At 40.9% G+C, this 26,446-nt stretch overlaps 1 protein-coding gene across 1 annotated transcript in view; it reads left to right on the forward strand.

The window, feature by feature from the left end:
• The window catches only part of LOC119653219 (pyrokinin-1 receptor-like), a 379,838-nt gene extending 355,147 nt beyond the window's left edge, over nucleotides 1-24,691 (forward strand). Inside the window, exons 6-7 of the mRNA XM_038057794.1 lie at nucleotides 23,108-23,304; nucleotides 23,757-24,691. Coding sequence (XP_037913722.1) covers nucleotides 23,108-23,304; nucleotides 23,757-24,602 — 1,043 coding nt within the window. The 3' untranslated portion in view covers nucleotides 24,603-24,691. The remainder of the gene's footprint in view (nucleotides 1-23,107; nucleotides 23,305-23,756) is intronic.
• Nucleotides 24,692-26,446: the final 1,755 nt, after the last annotated feature.

Below are 26,446 nucleotides of genomic sequence, written 5' to 3' on the forward strand. Positions count from 1 at the left end.
GGGATCGGTTCGGTTACGGTTGAGTAGAGAGCTGCAAATTTCCATTCGAAGCGTGGATGTCCACGTGGCTCACTTTGAAGGTTTACGTCGCCTGACCGGAATTTTTCGAACCACCGCCATGTGGTTCGTTCACATACCGTATCAGCTCCAAATGCGCTGTTAATGTTGTTGGTCACCTGCGCCGCTTTATGACGGAGTTTGAACTTATACAGAAAAAGTATACGTTCTCGGCTCTTTTCCATCCTTTTTTCCCTTTCTATTCCCTGTTATCCCAACTATGGTCAAAACTGAAATGACTCCTTGATTAAATGTAGGAGCATTTATACCTCAATATTCAACACCAACAGCGCCAACTGGTGGTGGTTTGATACACCAAAATCGCAACTAACTTCACTTGATTGCGAAATCGGCCATTTCATGTGCAACAACCTAATAGCTCTGGGGTTCATCAGACACATCTAATATCGAGTTGCTACCGTTAACCCGGTCCAGGGTACTACAGATGATCATCTGTGCTCCTTAGTATTTGAAAAATGTAGATATTCTATTTATCAGCATCTATTTGCAATGTATTGTTTGTAAACTTATTAAATGTCGACTATTATTACATTAAGTCATAACAAATCTGCTTTGGATTGCTTCAGTACACAACTTGATCCCTATCTGAATGAAAGAGCTCATATTTCTGGAGAGTAGTACCATTAATTTTTTAAATATATTTCGTTCCACAATTTAGATCTGGCATTTACATACATACATGACCACCCGTCGACTATTAAATTGTTATTCATTTGAGCATCATGTTGGGCACCATAAATTTCGAGTGGATTACAAAGAGGAATGTTTATAGCTGTAGTTAAAAGTTTGGCAGGGAACTTACAACCTATAAACGGACCATAACATACAGCAGAAAAAATTGATTGCGCATATGTTTGTATATAAGGCCATTGAATGAACAGCACACGCTGTAACTTATAGTGACTAATAAAATAAATTTTAAATTCTCTTATAATGAAGCGCAACGAAATTCATCGTGTATACTAGATTTTTGGATTATATCCTATAAAAAGTGAAATCTGCACGGACTGAGATGAAGTTTTTAGCAAACGACTTTCGCCTTGAGAGCTAGAGGAGAGCAGTCCAAAATCCTTTTCAACCGACCGTAAAAATACAGCACAAAGGGCTGGTGGTCCAACAGAAAACCACTTTCGGTAACCATTACGATTCGCAGAATTAAGAGACGTGAAAAGTGCAAACGAATATCAAAGTGCACTCATTCAATTTTCAACGCTTTTGTAACTCTCCTTTGTAAGTTAATTGCGGTGGACCTTCTTCCACCCACTTTTAGCAAAGATTCGAATCCACATCAGATTTTAGAAAATATATCCTCGAGTTGAATGTGGTAATGTTTATTGGGGTAAGTTCATTTCTCGGAAAAGACAGAGGTAGAAATATATATATAATTCACAGAAAATGTTCCCGCATGATTACTTTGATGCTGGTTTAAATTACTTATAGACCATGTGTCCTTAAATGAGGGATTTCTCCATAAATTTGAGGAATATAAATAAATAATGAACAGACTTAGTAAAAATAAGAAACTATCGTATCGTCCGTTCTCACCATTCGTGAAAATCACCATGAAGGTAACAAATACAGTTCTCTTAGATAAAGCACCATAATCAAAGATATACATATGAGTAAAGTTTGGCAACTTTTTCTGCTTCGTAACAGACTAGCCAAGGACGGAATTGGAACTGACGAAATGACCTGAGCTCGGAAAAAAGCGTCTACCCTCATATCTAAATTAAAGTATGTACATACCTAGAAAAACTGAGATCCGAGAGAGATTTTAGGATCTTAGGAATATACTGAAAATGTAAGGTATATAGAGGCAATAGCACATTGTTGTTAAATAATCTGTTCAATGACCCGAACGGAAGGTAATCAATCTTGAAAAATAAGTAAGTTTCGAAAAACGATTGAAATGAATTAATTTGCAGTTCACAAGACCACACCGAGAAAAAATAATAGAGCCCCTTTTGCTAGGAAGGGGGTGCCCTTGAATTTTAAGCAAGAGGAGAAAATTTTTCCGAGCCTAAAATTTTCTCGGCATAGAAATTTAATTGAAACAAAGAATAATTGCGGGCTCATGTAATTTTTGCCCAGAGGCCTTGTTAAAATCTATTCATTGTCTGTCAATCTGCTTTTTTTTTTGTCATTGGAAGGCGAAACGGTTTAAAACATACCGTTGGCTCCTGGCATACGGTGATGTGAGGTTTTTACTTTAAAAAAATTCCTCCTTCTACTTCGCTTACCCTAAGGGACTGTAATATCGCGCTGCAGGATCATTTAGGAATTGCTGCTCGTACTCGTGCCGAGTACTCATATTTACCCCCTTCCTCCAAAGCTTTATTAGTTTTTCCCCGGTTTCCAAAATGTTTCAGAGACTAGCAATACTAGCGATAATTTCGGTTGACAACTTTCGTCGGTCATCTGCGCGATATGCGCTCCTTCTCTGTATCTTCGGCCCAACTTAGATCTGTGCTACTTACCTAAACAGATGCGGGGAAGAGAGTTTCTGGGATACACACAGTGTATTCGAGTCGGGTTCGCCAGTGTACTCCAACCGGAAGAACTACTGATTCGAGTCTGAAGCGTAACATAGCTATTCTGACCGACAGTCAAGCGGCCATAAAAGCCTTCTACTCAGTAGTGCAGAAACGCGCTGAGCAATCTAGGTGGCACGCTCAAAGTCACTCACTAAAAGAAGAAACTGTCAGCTCCAGTTAAGAGCCAGACTACGAACATCCCTCAGAGGATCTCGAGTTGCAGGGTGGGAAAGCTTTTTTTTGAGGAGATGGAATTCTTAAAAAGACACTGGGCGTGTGGGTATCTTGGACAGTGAAAGAATACATGCTCTGGGTCTTCTGGGACTCCATTAGAGATAAGACAATCGGGTGAGGTATCTAGTTTAAACCTGCACAGGTATTGGCGATATCCTCCACGCCCAGTGAGAAACGGGGTAAAATTATAATTAATCTCGCCGTGCCGTCTCTTCAACCACCTCTTGATGGCAGGGATGGGTCTGTGTGTCCACTGACCCTTTACCTAGCGTTCCCAACGCTCTAGCCATCTATTTATATATCTCTCCCTTTCGGCTTTCTGCGTCTGCTATAAAGGAGAGATAGACTTCGCATTGAATATATTCGTCATCTCATCTGACAAAATTTCAACGGGCGTCATTTCCAAGACGACGAATACTGAATTATCTGAGGCAGTCCTGAAGGCAGACAACACCCTTAGGACTGTCCTTCTGTAAACTGCACTCCGTTTGTTTGCATTATATGTCGCCTGCAATGCATTTCCCAAAACTGGCGCTGCATAGAGCAGGATCGAACACCCTACCCTACCTATAAGCAACCTGGAAGCATGTAAAGGCCCTCTCACGTTCCGCATAGTCATTCCCAGGGCCACACTTGCAATAGATGCTTTGTCATAAGCATACTGCACGTGTTGCTTATAGCTGAGCTTCGCGTCTATCATCACCCCCAAGTATTTGATGGCAGACTAAGAAGTGATGATATGATTTCCAATTTGATTACGAGCAAAATTTCTTTTACGGCGTTTAGTGATGAGAACCGCTTTTCCTCCACAAGTGCCAGACCAGAACTCTCTAGCAAACCTTTAACAGCACTAATGGCTTTGCATAAGTATAACTCCCCATCTCCGAGAAGGAAGAAGGGCATCGCTTCGAACAACTCAGCGAACATGTCCAGTCAAGATTTCAAGTTTAAGAGCCTTATTCGGTACTCCGTCCAGGCGTGACGGTTTATTGCCTCCTATTCTTCAGTGGATCTCCAGGCAGCTCATCTCTGGCGACTGGTGGAATTGCCGTCACATTCCGAGGTGGTTGGAAGCTGCCAGTGCCCCCCTCGTGCTGGGAAATAACCCATGGATGATTTTCAGCAAGAAGGTTGAGCACGTGATCTGCGGAGATGAACGGCCTCTGAATCGTCCCATTCTATAAGCACACCCCTGCAGGTTTACGTCCGCTTCTGAGCAGAGCTCCTTAAAGCATTTCCTCTTGCTTCGTTGGATGGCGAACTGGAATATTTTGCGGACGGCCTTATAGGCCCACTATCTATGCCTCTGATCGACTCTACCTACCGCTAGCTACTCTTTTGACCAATTCACCATTCTTTCAGTAGTTTGGTCTTCTAATTGGGAATGAGCGCCCGCTAGGCATGGACGCGTCACATGCTTTGGCGATGCATTGTGCGAAATGGACGGCTCTTTTCGTAGAGGCGCCTGCTCAGCTTGATATAACTACACCTCTATGAAGGTCTGCTCATCCAAAGTTTTTGCACATCAGCCTAAAATCTTTCAGGTTTCAGGGATGAAGGGTCTTTGCTCTGTGGGTCTTCACATGTCTCAAAGAAAATTGTCTGGTGATCGCTGAGGGTGTAGTGTTTGCTGACGCACCAGAACATATCACGTGCCAGCGCAGCGCTGACTAAGGTCAAGTCTTCAACCGAACCTGACGCCTCTTTCTGAAAAGTATTTACAGCACCTGCGCATCTGCGCAAAAGCTTCTAATAAACTCCGCCCCTTTGCATTTGATTCTCTAGTAGTCCAATCCGGGACCCAAGCGTTCGAAATCACCAGGAATCAGATTATCAAGCATTTCCTCCTCCTGTCAAACTTGGTGTCGCGTAGCAGCTGTGTATATATATACCACTTATTTTCACCCGCTCAAAGCCACTGGCTGCCTGACTTGCACTACTTTGTATGGTCTGTCGACCGCAAGTCCATATCTGCGCTCCACCAGTCGGATCCGTGACCCATACGCTACCGTGATTGTTCACTTATGATGGCAATTTTCATCTGAGATTCGAACGTGGTCTTGAGCGACTGCAATGATTCAATTTTATTTTAATAAACCTCATTCTCTCATTGCAGTGAGCGCCTTCCTAAATTCTGGACATTTACCACTTCCGGGAATATGCCGGTTATCCTGTCCTTCTTTTACTTTGCAAAATGTGCATTTGGGGTACCTATAGCACTTTCTAGCAATATGGCCTTTCTCCCCACACTTTCTGCATCGATCGAATCGATCAATGCTGCCGGTGCATACCTTCACGAAGTGCCTAAACATGACGCATTTAAAGCACATCTTTAGTGAAGTTTGTTCTCTTAAACAGCAAACGACCCATCAAATCCGCACTTTTTAGGCGGCTAACAACATCCGCCGTCCGGATAGCTGAGTGGTTAGAGCACAAGGCTGTCGTACGGAAGGTCGCGGTTCAAATCTCGCTGGCGGCAGTGGGATTTGTATCGTGATTTGACGTCGGATACCAGTTGACTCAGCTGTGAATGAGTACCTGAGTCAAATCAGGGTAATAATCTCGGGCGAGCGCAATGCTGACCACATTGCCTCCTACAGTCTACTGTAGTGTACCGTTAAGGTCTTGAATGAAGTGCTCTAACACACTTCAAGGCCCTGATCCAATATGGATTGTTGTGCCAACGATTATTATTATTAACAACATCCGCGCTACCTCTACTGGTAGTTGCATTGTGGCCCTTTGAGTACAGGACACAGTATACAGGATTTTCGTAAACCCACAACAGATCGCTCCTGCAGAGCATGTCACTTCATCGAGATCCTTACATTGTATGTAGATCTCATGTTTTCGGGCCCATACTGCGGCATTCTCCCCAAGTGAGTTTTTGACTTGAGCTTTTTAGCTCGAACATGAGATCTCCTTTCTGGGCTCTTCGGATTCTGTTCATATTTCCGCTCAGATGTTGTAGGTTGGGATCAGCTTTGATCTTTCTGGGCATCTCGGCGTGGGGCAGATTGCAATTACTGGAGATAACACGAGTCCGCACTTTTGATTTTCCTTTGACTTTTTTGCTGGTAACTTTAGTCTATTTTGTTTTCGTTTGGGCTTCGTAATGCTGCATACTTTCCTCCTTCTCAACTATTAGTGCTGGTTTTCAGAATGTCCTGTATGCCTTTTTTTCTCTTAGGCGCCTGCTGGTTATTTAGAGGATCGCCTTCTTTTTGGCGTACTCCTTTATTTCGCCATGATTCCAAATAATGGAACAGATGTCCACTCAAATGTTTTTATAAAACAAATACATGAAACTTGAAGCATCCAGCTTTCGATTTCATGATTTGTTTATCACTAAAAGGCATGAAGGTTCAAAACTTACCATTGGCTCCTGTCATACGAAGATGTGAGACTCTTATTCATTAAAACCACTTCCTTTTCCTTCACTTACCCCAAAGGACTGCTATTTCGGCATAACATCGCGGGGCAGGATCATTTACGAAGTGACTCTTTTATTGTAACTTATCACCTTCCTCCGAAGCTCTTCCTTTCTCAGCATATAGTGCATGGAGACCATGCCCCAAGCATAACATAGACATTCCGACCAACAGCCAACCGACCATAAAGGAATTCTATTCAGCGGCAACATCCTCCACGCTAGTAGCGCAGTGTAGAGAGCTGACCTGACTAGCCGGCCGCTCAAGGTCACCCACCTTTGCATTCTCGGTGGCAGTCTTTCAGTGGAATTAACACGCGCTACTTAGCAGCCAAGTATCTAAGATAGCAAAGGTTCACCATTTGCGCCAAAGCAGCGAAGAATTGGCCCACCTATAACAAAACCTGATTGCCAGAACTCTTGTGCTAGACGCGTGCAAATGGTTACAAGATTATGGCGTTCTACACGGGGCAGTGGCTTGGGTTAAACCATGCTGCCAGACCAGATAATTCGCATTACCAATGTTGCAGAGAAAAGGGAGAAACCGTCAGGCACTTCCTTTGTGATTGGCGAGCTCTAGCAGGAGTCAGGCTACGGACACTAGGTAAACCATTCTTTGAGGACCTCAGGGGATCTCTAGCTGCAGGGTGGGAGAGCCGCTTTCATGCGTGAATAGTACGGACTGGCTCTGAAGATTTGAGTCGGCTGGACGCTGCTGCCATAATCTTTGGAGTTTGCGGTATCAAAACACAACTAATTGGACTGTTCGGAGCGGCCACTGGTATCTACCTACCACACAATATCTCTCATACCCGAATCGGCAAGCTTCGAGCTTCGAAGATTAACGGGTACAATGCAAGCACAATGGAACAGGTAATGAGACGTAAAGGGGCACGTGCGACGGGAAGGCCGAAAAAAAAGATTCCCTTGTTGAGTAGATGCAAAGGGCAGGGGAGCAATACAAAGAAAACTAGTGTTGAAAGCCAATTTAATTACAGTACTCTGAAAGCCAAAATATGACCAGGTCTACCTCGGACAAACGAAAGGGCTAGTGACAATCAGGATTACAGAAACATAATGCAAATTCAATTCCATTAGTTTTTGTTCCGGCGCATTGGTTCGCTGTTGACACTCTTCCGTCGGTCGGAAAATATTGCCCGACTGTTACCACGAGGAAGTAGGGGAATGTTGAAAAATCCACCCTTAAATAAACGACCATTCTCAAGAACATTGGAAAGAAATCATATTGATGCCTGTTTATGACATTTAGGCTTCAAAATAGCTTCCTTTCGGATATCTGCTCAAAAAAATTTCGTTTGAATAGCATTATTAATAACAAATCTATAATAAGTGAAAATTGTCCCTTTCCCGGAAACCTATCACACAGTAAGACATGTGCCAGTATTAAATTAAAGTGAATTGTCTAAAACAATATATTCATTTCATTCTGAATGTAAAAATGGAAACAATGAAGGTCGTCGTGAACCGAAATATTCCTTCATAAGAAATACGTAGAGAAAACCATTCACATCTGAACCCCCCAGGGATCCTTTGTATACTTAGTGAAAAATTCTCAACTGCCAATTTGAAAGTTGATGAGTGATGAATGGGGCCAATTCAGCAACAGATAATTAATATTTTTAAAATTCGGAATTCGTAATGTGGGCTGTTGTAGATAAGATATATTATTATCTCTTATATACAGAAAGAGTAAAGAAAATTGCTTTTTCCCTAGGAGTTCACAATTCCAGGAAACGCCCTTACAGATTTTCTTTAAAAAACAATCTAAAAATTTTGCTTTTGTCGTAAGCTCCTTTTTGTGCCTACCGTGTCAGAAAGAGTTTTCGACGCCTGCTGAGCAACATTAAAATTCCAATTCACACTTTTTGAGATCATATGAAATTATATAGGACTACGACTCGTGCTCGTGGGGAACAATCGGGATAGGCCTAGAAAACAATTGAGTAAGAAGATGGTAATGCCAGGAAGAATGTAAACGTGCTCTGAATACATACTCGCCGAATGTTCTCCTTGATAATAATTTTAAATGAAATATAAATTGTTCGTGGAAGACAAAAACAGTAAACCGTCCTCCTGGGTTAAAGGGTTCAAACTTAAGTACAGCCTAGGAGCATGAACAGGAAATGTTCATGCATATTACAAACTGACTTGTAGAGAATGGTTTCTGGAAATTCCTAAGAATTGATATAGCATGAACGGTTTTCTGATGTTTTCCTTGACATAAATCGAGAAGATGACACTTAACACGAGTCTAATATGTGTGTATTGTGTTGTGAAGCTTTTACATGTGTGGCTGCTTTAAGTTTCCAGTTTTAAAAGGAAATGCAAGATGTGTCTAATACTAATTTTCGGATTTATGTAAAAAAATTAATTGTGAAAACGTAATAAGATAATAAGCACCTGGAATTCGCTTAATTTTTCGGCGTTTTTGTGCAAACTGAGCAAACATCAATGTATAATTCGTTTTGAGAGTAGTAATCAATGTATAATACAAAAGGCTTTTAAAAGCCGTAAAAAGCGAAAAATGTGTAACTGACGAAAAGATCAATTTGTTTGTACGCATTTAAATTTCTAATTCCCATCCCAGATTCATATTCAAAACAAAACAAGTCGGGAAACCGGAAGCTGGACGCTTCAAGTATGAAAGGTTTTGTGTATTTCTTTTATAAAGACATTTGAGTGTGAATTTGTCCCATTAGTACGTAACATGTAATATACGCATATACTATGTGACACTTTCGGGTGATATTGACATTCAAAATCTTGAATTTTCAAAGAAATGACAACTTAGACTTATTATAACTTTGAACTTTAGAAATAGTGCAATTTCTACCCCACTTGGTGGGATCAAGCTAGCCTATTTTGCTGCAAAATTTCATGGTGCTTGTATGAACCTAAGAGACGTTCTGCAACCAATTACTGAAAATTATAGTAATATACTATTATTAACTTTATATGAAAGGATATCGATATGAAAGGTATTTCGGAGCCTAGCTACCATATAGTGGCAGCCTCTTGATTTTTGTTAGATTTTTCGGTTTGGCAGTTTCTGAGAATAACCCCAATAAATAAATTACCACTTTCAACTTTTCCAACAAATGTCAAAGCTAAGCTTCGGAAAGTACTAACCGTGACCTTTCATTTGATACCCAACATGACTATATTTGGTGGAAAAAATGTACAACCCCTTTTGTATGTATGGGGACCCCCCCCCCCCACAAGTTCAACGTAAAATGATGTAACTCACTGTATGCGCGAGCGTTTACAGTTCCCACCTTTCCACCAAATTTGGTGTCAGTCGTTGCTACAGTCTCCGAGAAAAATGCGTGTGACAGATAGTTAGACAGACAGTAAACTGATTTTAATAAGGTTTTGTTTTACACCGAACGTTAGCAAAACGACGTAATTTAAATAATAATTTGGAAATGGCCATTTTCTCTTTCAAAATTTTAAGGACAAAACTTTCTCACCATCAAATTTCCCGTAACGTTAAACTCTATTTCAATATAATAAATATTATAATATACATACATAATCCCCCATTTTTTAAATACTCAAAAATGATAATTCACCTTTTTAAGGTTGTGTGGAACAAAACCTTATTAAAATCGATTCAACATCTGTCTGTCTGTCTATATGTATATCTGTTTGTCTTTTTTCAAAGGACTCTGACCTGGACACGCCCATCAAAGTCACCCTTGACTCCCCACTTACCTCGTGCAACCTCCCGCGCTTTTCTCGCTTCTTTTGCTTTTCGCTGTTTATCCTGTATTACTGTGAGCATAGAGTAGATCGCATCCTTATCCTCCTGGGAAGCTACCATTATCCGAACAAAATTTTCCAGTGATAACATTTCACCTAGAGTTTCCTCTTAGTGCCTACTTCTACAAACCTAGGACACTGGAAGAATACGTGCGCTGGGTTTTCTATGATCCGGTCGCAGTTTACACAATCAAGTAAAGTGTCCAATTTGAATGGTCGGTGAGAAACTGAGTGAGATTATAATTGATCTCCTCATGCTTTCTCTCCAGCCACCGATAAATTCAATATCCCTCTTCTGTTTGGTCCCATCGTTGTCGCCATCTGCTTATGGATCTCTCCCTTTCGGTTTTTTTCACCTGCGATAAAGGAGAGATGGACCTTATGTTATATATCTTCATCATCTTGTCTGCCAGGATGTCAATTGGCATCATCAGAGACGATACTCAAGCCAAAAGACCTCCTCAAGGTTGTAGACCTCACTCAGTGTATGTGCGCATTGCCTAAAACATACTACGTTTTTTCCCAAACTGGGACTACATACAGCAAGATAGAACTGACCACCCTGGGTATGAGCAGCCTGTATGTGATGCTTAAGATTCAGTTTTCCGGCTAACATCACTCCCAAATATTTGATGGCCAGCTTGGACGTAATGATAAGATTCCCAATCCTAATGCGGGAATGATTTCTCTTCTGGCGCTTAGAGATGAGGACTACTTTTGTCTTTTCCTACGCGAGTGCCAATCCAGTACTCTCCAACCAAATCATAACGGCACTGATTGCTTCACTTGAGTACAACTCAGCACCTTCCAGATGTTTTGTGACCACAGCCAGTGCTATGGCGCCAGAGTAGCCCACCGACCTGAAATCCGGATCCGGAAGGTTAACTACATCATTAGACATGATGTTTCACAGTAGTGGGCCCGATACAGAGACCTGTGGGACAAACGCGGACACAACGTAATCCTTGAATCCATCATCGGTATTATACTAGAGCATCCAAGGTAGGTGGGAACACCAATCTTCACTAGGTACTTTCGTATAAGGTTCCAATTGGCCGAGTTGAATGAGTTTCTCGCGGCTTGAGTCACCGCCACGCAATATTTACTGAATAAATATTTTCGAAGAGGTCAGTAACCATTTTGATTGTATCTGGCTTTACGGAACCCATATTGCCGATCTGAAAGGCCTCCTTGGCTCTCGATGGTCGAGAGTAATCTAATATAAATACCCTCGGACATGCAGGCTTCGGGCAACTCCACGAATATATCCGGCCTATGTTTGGCGGCAGCTTGCGGACCTTATTGCCGTCCACACCCGAGGCTGTCGCCTATTCGTCGGCAGATTTCGAGCTGCTCGTCCCTGGTGACTAGTGACTGCTGTATGGCGAGCTTGATGTTCGAAGGGGCCTTAATATAGGCATGCTCCTTTTGCCCTTGATCGAATTGTTGATCCCAAATTCCTTCTTTGGATATTAAGTTATTAACATCCTTGCACTGTATTTATTTATTATTCTGTTAAAGGAAGGTCACACCGCATCCTTGAAGAACTATTGTTCCCCTTTTACTGATGATAGTGTACCTATTGATCATAGTATCCCAAGCAGGCCTATAACCGTCAGGAACTTTAGTATGTTCCCTACTTCCAGATCTTTCAGCTTTGCATCTGGTATTAAGTGTTCTCTCAGATGCCTCAACCTTCTTTGCACAAGTGCCGGACACTGTCCCAGGACGTATATAGAAGTTTCGTCATTGCATTGTATAGATCTCATGTTTTTCGGAACATACCGCGACATTCCCTCCAAGCGAGTTTATAACACTTTTCCCGTGCTGGATTTTTTCAGCTCAAACATGAGATCCCCTTTCTGGGTCCTCCGGATTTTGCTAACATTTCCAGCTAGGTCACTTAGGTTGGGGTCAGATTTCATCTTTTTGAGTATCTTTGCATACGATAGATTTCTTTTCCTGGGGATTACAATTGATTCTGGGCGAATTCATTACATTTGATTTCGTATTCCTTTTTTTGTTTACGACCTTAGTCCATACGCCACTTTATTTTCCCGTGGTTCCGCTTCGTTAGCCGGCATGCCCACTTTGGGCACATGTTTTTGGACTGGATAAAATGCCTTTTCCCTTTTTAGTGTCTGTTCCTTAAAGCTTCCCCGTTTTTGCTTCTCTTGGTTCGCTTGTGACACTGTTGGCGCTGTTCCTTAGGTTTTCTTTCTTCTTCTTGCACCCTGATAGCTCCCACCATGTTTTAATGGATTGGTGCACGTTCTGTTTGTCCTCGAAAATTCGGATAGTTTAACAATTTTAGTCCCAAGCTGTATAAAAGGTATTTCTTCCAGGTCAGGGCTCTGTTTTCGATGAGTCTTGGCCAGATTACTTCTTTTACAGACTCCTCTACCTTTTTCCTTGTTTCTTTGGCCAGCTACCTCCTTTCAGTCCATTCTTTTTTACCTTTGCAAATGGTGTTCTTGACAGAGTTGTGCTTCGTTGGAACATCTCCTTCTCCATATGTAAAACACTTGTAGCGTTAGATGTCACGATGGCCAAGTTTTCCACCACCGAGGCACTGCGGTCGAGGGATATCGACGGCAGGGAACCCGTTTTCTCACTCCCAAAAGCCGCCGGTACTGGGATTCCGAGCCCCTCTCAATTCGACCATCTTGGTTTTACTAATCCATATTTACACATTCATAGGTATGCCCCTATCCGCCACCTGGGTTCTCGTCTGATGAGAGATCTGGCAACTCCTTACAGGTCCGTCTATGTGTCTGTCACACCCGATTTACCCGAAAACGGCGGAACCAATTGTCACGAAATTAAGTGAGAATGTGTGGTCTGTGAACCCCAAGCAAGCAAGTGGTGCAATTTTGTGTTGAGTTTGAGGGGCGCACCTCATACATGCGGAAAGGGGGTGCAACAATTTCTTTCACATAATATGGTCAGGTCAGGGTATCAAATGAAAGCACTCGATAAGTACTTTTCCAAACTTATTATTGATATTAGTTGAGACATGTGGGAGTGAGGGCTGAAAATATGTGGCCCAAAAAGTGAAACAGGTCTCGTTCTCAGAATCTATCCAGCCGAAAAATCTGAAAAAGATCACAATTTTGCATCTATACGAAGTGGTAGTAATATGAATGGCGGGCTCCATGGGGACATTTTAATTTTCCTGTTTTTACCTTTTTTAGTTATTTATATATCAGTGTCAATTACATGTGTGTGGATATGTATGTGCTAATAGGATAGACAGCTGTGTACGTTTGCACCAGTGGTATTTACTTTGGGTACATATTAGTATGCTTTTGTCAACGGGGTATAGAAATATATGAAGATGCACCAGATTAATTTGGATGGGCAACGTTTGTTGATTTAGGATTAGCAAAATATTGATGTCTTTGATGCACATATGCATATCTGGAGTTTAGCAATTAATGAAGGAATATTTTGCATTTGCATATGCACAAGGAGTTTCTTACATAATATGAACACAAAATCTTTTACCCGAAGCGCCCAGCTTCCGGTATCCCGACTTATTTGTTGTTCTTTTCCTATTACATTGCATTGTCATATACCTGATAATGGCTATCTAAAATTATTCGCGCGGTATAGATTTAGACTAGTATAAATACAACTAATAAACCTACTGAAGAGCAGACTTGTTAGCACTGATGAAGGGAACAAATGGTTCCCGAAATATCGGTATTTGGAAGAATAAATATCTGAACCAGCGAAAAAGAAATAACAAGTTTTTTATTATTTCAAATCTCGCGGTATTTCTACCGACTAAATTATTTGAAATAATTAAGACTTGCTTTTGCTATTCACTATTATAATTTTATTATTCGTGTTACTTGTAGCACGAATAAAGGGAACAATGGTTCCCGAAGTATCGGTATTTCCCAAATAAAATAATACAACCGAATAGCAAAAGCAAGTGTTAACTATTTCAAATGGTCATTGTGTTTATTAGCAAATGTACTTTATAGGGCTTTGTGTAAAACAAAACCTTTTTAAAATCGATTTACTGTCTGCCTGGCTCTCCCTCTGTTTATCGGTCACACCGATTTTTCTCGGAAACCGTTAAACTGATTGAAATCAAATTTTGTGGAAAAGCGGAAACTGCGAACGGCCACGCAGACAGTGAATTACATCATTCTACGTCAAATTCCAGGAAGGGGGTCCCCATACATGCAAAAGCGGGTATCAAATGAAAGGTCTCGGTTAGTACTCCTGCTCCCCCCGGTTATCCGAGAATCATGAAATTGCAGGAATGGAGGCTATAATATGGAGCATGATTCTGCTAAGCTTGGTGGAAATCGCATTATTACAAACAACTTCTGTGTGAATCCAAAACTGAATGTCAGTATCACCCAAAAGAAGACAATCTCAGATAATATATGCATATATTATGTGCTAGGTATTAATGGGGAAAATGTCCACTCTAATGATTTTATAAAAGAAATACATAAAACTTGTCATACCTGAAGCATGCAACTTACCAACTTGTTTGCGGTATGTCTCAGGCAATCACAACGAGGGTGACAATACGGCCTCAGATTATACGAGTAAGTGCGCTCGGGTATTAGCTTCGTAAGGTACAGCTGTTGTTTGTTTTTTGGGATTTTTTTTTGTTCTAGTCAGGAAGTGCTGTTTTATGATGAAGGCAAGCAAATTTTTATCTTTTGGTTCTGTGCCGACGAAAGGGAAAAAGGGTTATTCTGAAGAAATTTTTTTTGAAGTGGTTATGCCGTCTGTATTGTTTGTAGTTGCAATTCCCAAAATAAGAAACTGATACGGAATTTGTGAATTCGAACCATGACGCAGTTTATGATAAAATTGAGACAAAAGCAAATTAAATTTAAGCTAAAAAGGTGTACTGCATTCGTTGAGAAGGATGATGCGAATCAAAGAAACTACCACAACACATCCTTAAAAAGTGGTCTATTAGTATTACGTTCAGTAAGAATATCAAATAATCTTTCACTGCACACTTTGGAGAGTGATGCTCTGAAATATCCTTTTCATCTACACAATGAGGTTGTACCTTTTACCAGATCAACAAAGGAATCTGCTACATTTGCAAATATTTTAACCTCTAACTTGAACCAAATGGTTACCCAACCATTGCTCTGCTTCATTTGAAAGTAATTTTAGGGGTTTGATATGTCTGACGTCTACGACTACGCTTTTGGCTATAGACAAACATTTCATGGGATTAACTTGAAAGGTAATCAACATATTATTAAGAAGTGAAGGCATCATGCTCTGTGCAACACATTTGGATAATGTTCAGATGATTTCCATGGCGAGCAACATAAATTGCGATATTCGAATTTATGAGAAAAATCTAACGTCATTTGGAGAAGAGCGATGATGAGAGTTGTGCCCATTTTTCGGTAGCTGTTTCAGTTGAGGCAGGACTATTAATACCTAGTTCGAAGGTCAGTAATACAGAGTTTCTGTTGTACCGAGATTCCACATGCAATGATTAAATAGTGTTTAAATACATGGATCGTGATATCAAGTTTTTCAAATTTATCGCTTTTCGTCTCTTTGCGTATATCAATTTATGGAATCACCCAGTTTTTTAAGGTTTTGTTTGTAAAATAAAAGTTTATTAAAATCGGTTCAATGTTTATCTATCTGTCTGTCAGTCTGTCTGTCTGTCTGTTACACCCATTTTTCTGAAAAACGGCTAAACCAATTAATACGAAATTCGGTGAGAAGGTGACAAATCCGCGGTAAATTACATTTTTCCACCTTGAAGCTAAGATAGGTTTTCTCATACATGTAAAAGGAGGGTGTAACATTTTTTCACCAAATATAATTATGTGGAGCATCAAATGAAAGGTTTCGATTAGTATTTTTCGACAGTTTTGACATTTGTTGGGAAGGCGGGGAGTGTAGGCAATCGAAAGTGGTGATTTCTTTAAAGGATTCATTCCCAGAAACAACCCAACCGGAAAATCTAGAAAGAACGAAGATGCGTCCATACGGTGTCCACGCCTCAAAGAAATTTCCACATCGATATCTACTCAAATTAAGTGAATAATAGTATATTACTATATTTTTGGGGAAATTACCTAGAAACCCCCCTTAAATTTATCCTAGAGTTGAAATAATATAGACTATAGCATGGAGCATGATATCCCCAGTTTGATCAAAATCGTACTATTATTGATAAAGTTACAGTAGGCCAAAGTTGCGCTACGAACAAATGGAATAGTTTTTTATTCAAATATACTTACGTAAGAAACAAACAAAATCTTTCATACCTGAAGCATCAAGCTTCTGATTTCCGATTTGTTATTAGATAATAGTCATGGAGCCGAGCTAAGATTATAATTCGAGCACTCTTTTTTCCCCTTCTCCCCCTAACAACCGCAGGTAGGAGAATAATAAGGAATTTTGGAAACCGTGAAGGTCCCACTTCTTAATAATCGAGAATCTTCCCTCCCGATCACAAAATTCGGGTGTCAAATCTTACAGCTTCACGCGGGCGATCGAGTTGGTATTTATTTCGTTTTTTCCGGTTACCGCTCAACTCCGAGCGATATCTGAGTTTCTGTGGGTTCCAAAAACTGTGCTTTTTCATGGGATTGAATTTCATAGCGAACCATGTGGGCCATTGACAGTGGTCAACCTCATGCAACTTGAAACTCCGGACAATTAAAAGTCAGAAACGGAAAGTTTTGTGCTTCAACCATGAAAAGTTATGAGACTCCTTTGGCGTATTATACAACAGGGGCTGATCCCGATTAAAAAGGAATCATTTTGCAATTTACACCAAATTTATTGCCTTCTCTGTTTAATTTTTTGAGGATTTCTTTCTGAACAGAAATTTAGACAAGATTTAGTTCTTTTAGACCGTTTTCATGGATTTTATGGACTTTCCCTTTGCTGCAGCTTTTTCGTGACTTTCTTATCGCATTCCTCCTTGTTTACTATGACGGTAGCTCTTCATGCTGTATATATTTTCCCTTCCTTTCTATGTTCACAATGAGTTGTTCCTGCCGGATGATTTAATGTCATGGATTGCATTTGTTAATGACGTAATCTGGTATTATTATAATTCTATCTTTGGTTTCTCCGTGGTACTGTCATCTCTTTTCTCAGGGTTTTGGAGAGCAAAACCTCATTAGAATAGATTCAATGTCTGTTTCTCCGGCTGTTTGTCTACCTGTCTGTCACTCCCGATTTACTCCGAAACGGCTGAACCGATTGTCACGAAATTTAATGAGAACGTGTATTCTATGAATTTCTTTACATACAACGGGCAGCATTGTTTTGCATTGAGTCTAAGAGGGGCTTGCCACACATGTGAAAGGGGTGTGTAAATTTTTTGTTTGTAGTATTAAATGAAATCTTTTTTCTTCTTCTCCTATTTTTGATACGCGCTAAATGTCTGCTCGTTCTCAGAACCTATCTTACCGGAAACCCTGTCAAAATTCACAATGGGGCCTCCATACGAAATCTAGTCACCAAATACCTTGTATTCCGATATCTACTCAAATAAAGTTAATAATTGTATATTATCATTTTTTATAAATTTAGCTGGAAACCTCCCTTAAGTTCATTCTAAAAGTTCAAAATTTGGTACGGTTATAAGGAGGTACGGTTATAATACATAATTTTTGAATTTTAAAAATCTAACTATTATTAACAAAGTAGAAGGTTAAAATTTTGTACTTCCCTTGGATTTATCACACTCTAAGACATGTATGCTATCATCATCATATAAAGTGAACTTATATGAACGGTGGAGTTGGAGTTTGAAAATACGGTAAATCAAGGATTATTTTAAATTGGAGATATGTACGAATTGGAAAACGAGCATAGGAAGTTTCTTACACAAGATGAACACGAAACTGGGAAACCCGAAGTGTCCAGCTTCCGATATTTCAACTTGTTTCGATCTACGATGGGCATGCATATGGAGGAAACCAGTATATATGGAATCGATAATACAACCTGCCTGGACTATGTGATGAAGTACATAGGAGAGGACCTAAGAGATTGATTCACATGCGAGTTATGGACCACTTAAGAAAAGCGGAATGTGGCAAGAAAAACAAAAATCATCATCTAAGGTTGGGAGTAGTAAAGCACCTTGTAGACCAGGATCACATAAACGAAAAATGTCAAAAAGAAAAAACTGATCCCCGAAATATGATAGTTACTCAATTGAGAAAATTATACGGATGTTTTACTAGTGTTGGCACTTATATGGATGTTTTGCCAGTGTTCGCTGCTATAGTTCTATCACTTGCATAGTCTTCAGTATAATGATAATGAAGCTGAAATGTAGTTTCATAGAACATCAAATATGAAAAGAAATAACAATACGAAGGTGAGCCTGAATGGAAGCCCCATACAACACATACCTAAAACATGTATGTCGTATACAGTCGAGGCCTCATAGGCGAATACGAAGATTCCAATCCCAATCTTGTCCGTGGCCGGAAATTTACTGGTGAGAATGACGTACTGAAATTTGTTGCGTTTCTTTTTTTCCGATATGAATGAGAAGCAGAAAGTGTCATCAAATTCTACATTCATCCTGAAGCAACGGGGTGCCTACGAAAATAACGAAGGATAAAAATATCCTCGTCGTTGGAGTGAACCCATGGAACTGCAATCGCCATGCTGTAATAGTAATATTTTTAGAGAAAGTCAGACAGACATAAGTAACCAAGTATCAAAGTTTTGAGTTTTTATGCAAGGATGTTTGGGTGCACCATGGTTCCACTTATATTTAGCTCGTAGTGTATATACTGCAAATATAGTCGATTTCCAATTATGATAAATATCCTAGTGACATTTTATCTTTTATAGTGTAGTAATCTGATGCGAAAGAGAGAAGTTTTCTAACTTTGTTAAAAATAGTACGATTTCAACCAAGCTTCGTAGAAGGGTGTCGGGTACTTGAAGAAAATTTTTCAAATAGAATAATGAACAAATATTAATTTTATTTGATCAGACGAAAATTATTTCGAGGCCTCAATACCATGCGCATGGGCGACTATAATTTTTTTCAGATCTATCGATTGAATAGCTTCTAAAAATGAGTCCTTGAAGAAATTGACCGGTTTCGGACTCCTGCACTCTTCCCTTTTGCAAGCAAGATGAATACTAATACCTATTTCGGAAAGTACTAAACGAGACTTTTCAGTTGATACCTAATATGGCTATATTTGGTTAAACGTAATTGTTCACCCATCTTTTACCTGCATGCTGAACCTCCTTTAAGTTCAACGTACAGTAATGCAGTTCATCATATGTGTTGAGGTTCACAATTGCAGTATTTTTACTAAATGCCAGGACAATAAATGTAACCCTTTCTAAGAAATATTGGTGTGTCAGAGAGGCAGATGACCAGAAAGACAGACAGTGAACCGATTTAATAACAACCAGTGTTAAAACTAATACCTGTTTCAGAAACTCCTCGCCCTCTTCCCGGGATTTTTCAGTGGAAAAGATATACTATACTTCTCTTCTGTGTACTTGGACCTCCCCCACTTTGGATAGCTGTTTGCCCTTGTTTGAGCATTTGATGGTAGCGAACCCAAAGGAAGCGATTGCGTCGGATAGACCAAGGTTTTAAATAAAACGTAAAGAAGAGGTTTCGTATTTGTCCGGAGGTGGCTGATATGTTACATGAACATTCAGAAAAAGTTTGATCACAACCTAAAATACCTTGACAGGACTATTAGCGGCAGCAGGGCAGGGGCACAAAAAGGGAAAGAGAGGGATGCTTTTCACGGTGTTTCGCCATGAGGAACCGTGCAGCGTGTATTTCGTCAGTAGTTCCACAGTTCTTGACAAATCCGGCTTTATTCGCTGTTATTTTAAGGATTTCGAGAATACCGTTGTCACGAATACGTTCAAACATCTTCATGGTATGGGAAAGTAGTTTGAGCATTCTTATGGATTATCTTTATTTTTCCATATTGGAACGGTGGTACTTTCTTCAACAACCCAATTAAAGAATACACTGAGCCACAGTATTGGGTCCCAGCTCTACGCTTTCCAGATCTCGGATATGATGCCGTCAGGTTAAGACGCTTTCCTCGATTTCATTCGATTTATTGCTTTCTCGACTTCAGTTCCCCTGACAGTTAAGCCCTTTGGTGTTTAACGTAGGTACCTGTGGTGGAGACTTAATCCTATGGTCCTCTTCAGACACGGATTGATTTTGTGACCACAATCAGAGTCCGGCTGAGACAAGCAACAACGGTACCAGTCTATACCAAGTGCATGGCTTAGCATTCATACTGGTGGATGCAAGAGTTACCTAAATATCTACCGAACTATGGAGTATGGCACCCGTGTTGAAACGCAACACCACGCCGAGGCCCGGAGGTCTCTTCTCGCTTGAGCACAACCACAACCACCATGAAACTCCCACTAGGGGGCCAACCGCAAATAACCGAGCTGTATTCACATACAACGGGAGTTCACCCGAAGTATGAGAGTCCAGGGGCTTTCCCGGTTCCCATGGTACCAATATACCCCTGGTAAGGTTTCGTGACCAATTTGCCACTTCAGATGAGTCCCCGTGCAGACTCGGGTCTGATCGTCCTAATTAGGCCTTTGGAGCATTCGCCTACTGCATCACAGCCGGCAAACCAAAGTGATTACAGCGTCTCCCGGTGCCACCACATTGGAGGTTCTCCTCGGCCACTTGGTTTTGGTTTGGCCTACAGGGTTGTCGCCCCGTCTTCCTCACCGGCACCTCTGAGCACCCAGTTCCCCTGACACGAAAGTCCTGGGGGGTTTAACGTGAGTACCTGCCGTGAAGGCTTAATCCCACGGTCCTCTTCGGACACGGATTGAATTTGTGACCACAATCGGAGCCCCGCCATGAAAACACAGCGGTCCTGGTTTATACTGAGTGCAGGCTCAGCATTCATACCAGTGGATGCGAGGCCTATCTAACACCTCTGCCGCAACTAAGGGGTACGGCGCCCGAGTTGTAAAACGCAACTCCACGCGTGAGCTCCGGGGAGCTCTGCCCGCGATGTAGGCATAACCACAACCACCATGAAACTCCCACTAGGGGGCCAACCGCAAATAACCGGGCCGAGAGCACATCCTCCAGGAATACTCCTGGAGCATATGCCCTCAGAGGGCCATCTCGGTTCCCATGGTACCAGATAACCTCCGGTGAGGCTTCGTGGCAGAGCCACTTCAGATGAGTTCCTTGCAGACTCGGGTCTGATCGCCCTCCTCGAGTACGTGGGGACGGAACTCCCCAACGGGTTAACTGGAATCAGCCCGAGGCGGAGTTCCCCTGACAGGTGGAACTGCTCCAAATGTGGGCAATGATTGTGGAAGTGGAGGATGAACAAATTCTTTAGTTGAAATTTGCTCGAAATATTTTCGCCATCTATCCGTCGCGACTTGACGGTCATCGGTGTCCGCAAAATCGATTACACGCTCGCCATCCTCATAGTGCGCTCCAAACCCCTTCCCCGCATGACACCTGTTATCGTCTACCTTTTCACCCACATGACCATCAGCAATGATGATATAGTCATTAGGGGCCACGTTGCAGGCCTTTTCATCGATGCCAGAAGGCATCTTTCTTGGCATCCATCAGCTAATCATCAAATTATTCCACTTATTTAATGACATTACGGCAATGTGAAATATGTGGACTACCAAAATGGAGAAGTTTATAGCCATTTGTACCATGCTCGTGTTCAATGTCGCAACTTTTGGCACCAGACCAGGTTTCTTGCAGAGGGCAGATATCAATGCGCCTTTTCCGAAGGCTTCTTGCAAGATCCTCGGTCTTTCCAATTAGAGTGCAAATATTTAGCGTGCAGACACGTATTTGTTTTGCTCGGACTGACTTATTTACGTCCTGATGCCATGCGTCAAGAATCCTTGCCCATTTATTGACAGCACCGGAGCCCGTCCTGCCGTGGCGAACGCTCTAGCATTTTTCCAAAGCTAGCTTTTCGATCCGATCATGTTGTTCCTGTCGGCCGGTCTCGCGACAGGCACCAAGAGAGATCAGGTAGCATTTAGCATAGCGGAATAGCTTCGACTAAACGTTATTTATATATTTCCCTGATCTCAGCATTTTATTTTTCTTATACTGAGGATAATACAAACCCTCCTCCTTTATTTGGAATATGACCATCAATTGCGTTATTATTTCTTCGACTTCGAGGCAGCCGATTCAGCAATTCAGGCAGCCATGGTGGATTTCGATCACTTATTCTTTTATCACATAATGAAGCGATTTCCGAGCACTTCGTGAATGTTTGGACAAATAAATGTGGTAACTCTCCCGATTTGACTCTCGAGAAAATGTGTGTTCAAGGTAGAAGCCGAGTGTGGTTACGGAACCCGGATGCAGAAAAAGATAACAATGGCTTGAAAATCTACAAGATGAGTGGGATATAAATTTGTCCAAAAACCACACTAATAATTCCATATTTCGTAAACCAGAATGTGGCCTTTATAATAAAATTACAAAAATTAACTTTCTACTTTTTATTTGAATTTTACAGAAAAAAAACCAAAAGATCTAGACACTATTGTGCCAGTGTGTACATTGCAAATTGCTTTTTTTTCTCTCTGCAGTATCAAATCATTTTAACAGAAAATATAGACGACATTCATACTCATTGGACATTTCCTTCATTTAAATTAAAGCCAATGTTAAATCTGTTCTGTCTCTTTAAATTTCATGTTCGTCTTAGGCTTTCTGGATGATTACATTCATTCCCGTCGTAATTTTGGAATCAAGAAAGTTAATATGAATCCCTAACAGCCTATTCGTCAACAAATTATATAAACACAAAGAAGCGAATTAATTAATTAGCTCAGGTTGGCGGCTATCTGCTCCATTCGCATAATAATCTTGTTAATAAAGCTGAAATGAGATAAATAATTCCGGGTTCTCTATAACAACCTCTGCAAGATATAATTAAGGCTATTGCCATGAAAATGTATTTCTTCATTACCCAACTCCTTGTTTTTTCGCAGATATTGTTTTAATGTGATTTCCATGTTATTTTATTTTCAGTTGCTGTCGTTGTGGCCTTTTTCGTTTGCTGGGCACCACATCATGCTCAACGCTTATTCGCAATGAATGCTGATTCCAGATATAGTGAAATCTACGATGTACTCACGCATATTTCGGGAGTCCTTTACTTTGTTTCTACGTGCATAAATCCCTTCCTGTACAATATAATGAGCTATAAATTTCGGGAAGCGTTCAAGGTAAATAGCGTCAGACTAGATTTATTGCCCGCAGTGATGTCACTTTTAGGTTGATTGAAATTCATGAGAGCGGTGGTGTGGAAGGTTTCCAAAAAGCAATTTAAATTTATTGATAATTTGTTTCTAAACAGGAACTGATGGAAAACCTGGTGAAAATTTATGGCTGAGCGTGCAAACTTTATAACCAGATGATTGCTTCGCGCGTGGAGTGTAAATGTGTTTATTGCTTCACGGTTTAAGGTCACACTCATGAAACACCACCTTTTGGGATCCGCATAGCCCTCCCATTTTGTTGATTTGGAAAATAGATAAATATTCAAAAAATCGCGGAGAAATTACCGTCCGACTTCGCTACTAACCAAAAGTGGCATCACTAACTCCACAATTTTAAGATTTAAAACAGTATTGCATTTGTGATGTAGAGACATGTCGTTTGTTATTCTGTTTGTTAGGGTACATGTGCATCCTGCTTACACGGACGGGAGAATCTAGGATATGGGGCCAAAGGTGCCTTGTCGAGAAATATTTCGCAGCGTTCCACATCACATTCAGCTCACACGTGTTCATCGGTATGTTCCTCATACGTACAGCAATCACAAAATGCCACTTACATCCTTGATCAGGATTTCGCTTTGTTAAAATGCAGCATTCAACGTCCGCTAACAGTAAAATTCAAGAAAGCACCACGTACTTTAGCTATAAATTCGAGGTCACAGCCGCATCAACATCAGAAGGACATCGATTTAACTGAATTGGACACATATCAGTACAAGCAAAACTTCTCCTACTCAACACAATTTGACCCGAAAAGGACACACTCTGGAAACACATTCTTCCAAACAATTAACAACGAATCACAAAATGACTACTCCATTTTCACCATGGATAGCTACAAAACGGATTTCGAGGAAGTACCCCAGAAATCTTGTAACGGACCTACATCCAATCAACGCTACATATACAACGATACAGGATCATACAATTCCGAACGATACAAAAGCCTCTGCTACCCAATCGCGAAACGTGACAATTCTTCAAATGTTAACACATCACCGTATGATAGTCCTGAATTGACAGCAAATTCACGAAAACTTGAGGAAAGTCTCCAAAATATTTTAAAAGATTTAGTTAAGACTGATAATGCTCGCGCGAGCGAAGTAGCTAATTCTGCAAACTATAGCGGTTGTAGTATAGTGAAAGGATTTCCAAAAAGCAAAAGCGTTTCTAGCTTACTCGCTGTAAGGACAAGAAAATCAAACAAATTTCGAAAGTCAATAGGATTGAAGGATCCATTTTAATATTAAGACTTTGACCTTTTGTTTTTAGCTAATTGATAAAAGCCGATTATTCTGTATAAATGTTGAAATGCGATTTTATTTTGTGAATAAAGTAACGGACTTCATTCGATTTTTTCAGAAGGAATCTGTTTCATTTCCCGCAAAGTTTGGAAAATCCTTGCCGTTGTTGGTCCGAGGATTCAAAGTTAAGCAAAATTGAAAAATTTCTTTTTTCTAGTCACAAAACTTAGTTAATAGTTGTGAAGTTGAAGTTGCTTGAAGTTTCCCAATTTCTTTTTTTCGAATGGTATCAATATTCAAAAAACGTCGTGGCTAAGTGTATTGAACCCATTTGGCACTCTGTGTGGTAGAGCCGGAATCTATTCGCACCAAATTGTTGGAATGCAATGGGTACCATGATATGACCTTCCATGTCAAATATTTGGTGATTTCCTTTGCGTTCATAGAAATTCTTACCGTACGTTACTTATCGTTGTAACACCTACTGCGGTATCACGCTATTTGATGCGATTTAGTTGCTGCATCAACACATGGCGATTTGACAGACAATCTCAAAATCACCATCTAATCTGTTCTCTCAAGCAGCTTTTTAATCGAGCGCGGCTCTGCTTATACCTTGCCGGCGACTGCGGCTGACAATACTATCGGCATACTTAAGTCGCTCCAATCGACTAATCTACTCGCCTTTTCCTGTCACGCACTATTCGAGTGTGTGCATAAAAAATTGCGCCAGTCCAAAGATGTTCGCAAGCCAATTTAACAATAGCCCGCCATCCGAGGCACATGTTCCCTACTCAACATCGGCTGTGCTAAACAGCTCTGACGATTGTTCTACTGTCGCTCTATTAGTCTCACCGCACACTTCCTCTTGAGCATCATCGACGCCTGCCACCGCTGAACCGCAGGCCACACCTGCGGTCTTCTCGATATCGTGTCGCCCCAGCGGCCCTCTTTTGAACGTTGCACCAAGACAACTGTTTTTATCGGGGCTAGCGTGCTTCACCATTTCCGGAGAAATTATGACCTACATCAGGTGCAAGGCCAACTCAACTCTCTCACCGCTCTCATATGTGAAGCTGACGAAGGATGACTCTCCTAATCGAGTGATAGCTTTCTGCAAAGTGACGTATTACCACGACTTGGATGCTATTGTTCAATTTTCCTTTTGGTCACAAGAGGTTTCCGTCAGAGAACTAACGGTCAAGAAAATTTCCGGCCCGCTTGCCTGCCTCGGCGAACTTAAATGATTTTCACAACTTACTGTACTGTTTTACAAACATGTAAGGACGATGGACGAAGGTGCCGGGTTTCATGCTGTATGGTTAATAAATAATAAACATAATTTTCATATGGTTTCCCGGCCTTCCCTCTCTCGCTAATAACTTCACCCGCCCTAAAGGTTCATTAACGGCACAACACCCGTATCCGGTCTAGGCCCGCCTCAATACGGAACTCCAGACACCCCAGTTTTGGGCCGAGGTCTACCAATTTGATATCCTTAAAAGCTATCTGACGTCCTGGCCTATGTCATCGTTCCATCTCAGGCAAGATCTGCCTCGTCTTCCTTATCTACTATGGATATTGCTCTTATAGACTTTTCGGGCTGAATAACCCTCATCCATACGGAATAAGTGCATCTTATTTATCCACAATCAGACGGTCATGGTATCGTTCATAGATTTCCTCGCTATGTAGGCTAAGGAATCTTCCATCTTCATGTAGGCGGCCAAAGACTCTTCGGAAAATTCTTCTATTGAACACGGCCAAGAGTTCGCAATTTTTTTTTGCTAAGAACCCAAGTCTCCGAAAAACGCATGAGGACTAGCAAGATCATAGTCCTATGG

The sequence above is a fragment of the Hermetia illucens genome, chromosome 3 (assembly GCF_905115235.1).
Source record: "Hermetia illucens chromosome 3, iHerIll2.2.curated.20191125, whole genome shotgun sequence".
In the NCBI taxonomy this organism is placed as follows: Eukaryota; Metazoa; Arthropoda; class Insecta; order Diptera; family Stratiomyidae; genus Hermetia; species Hermetia illucens.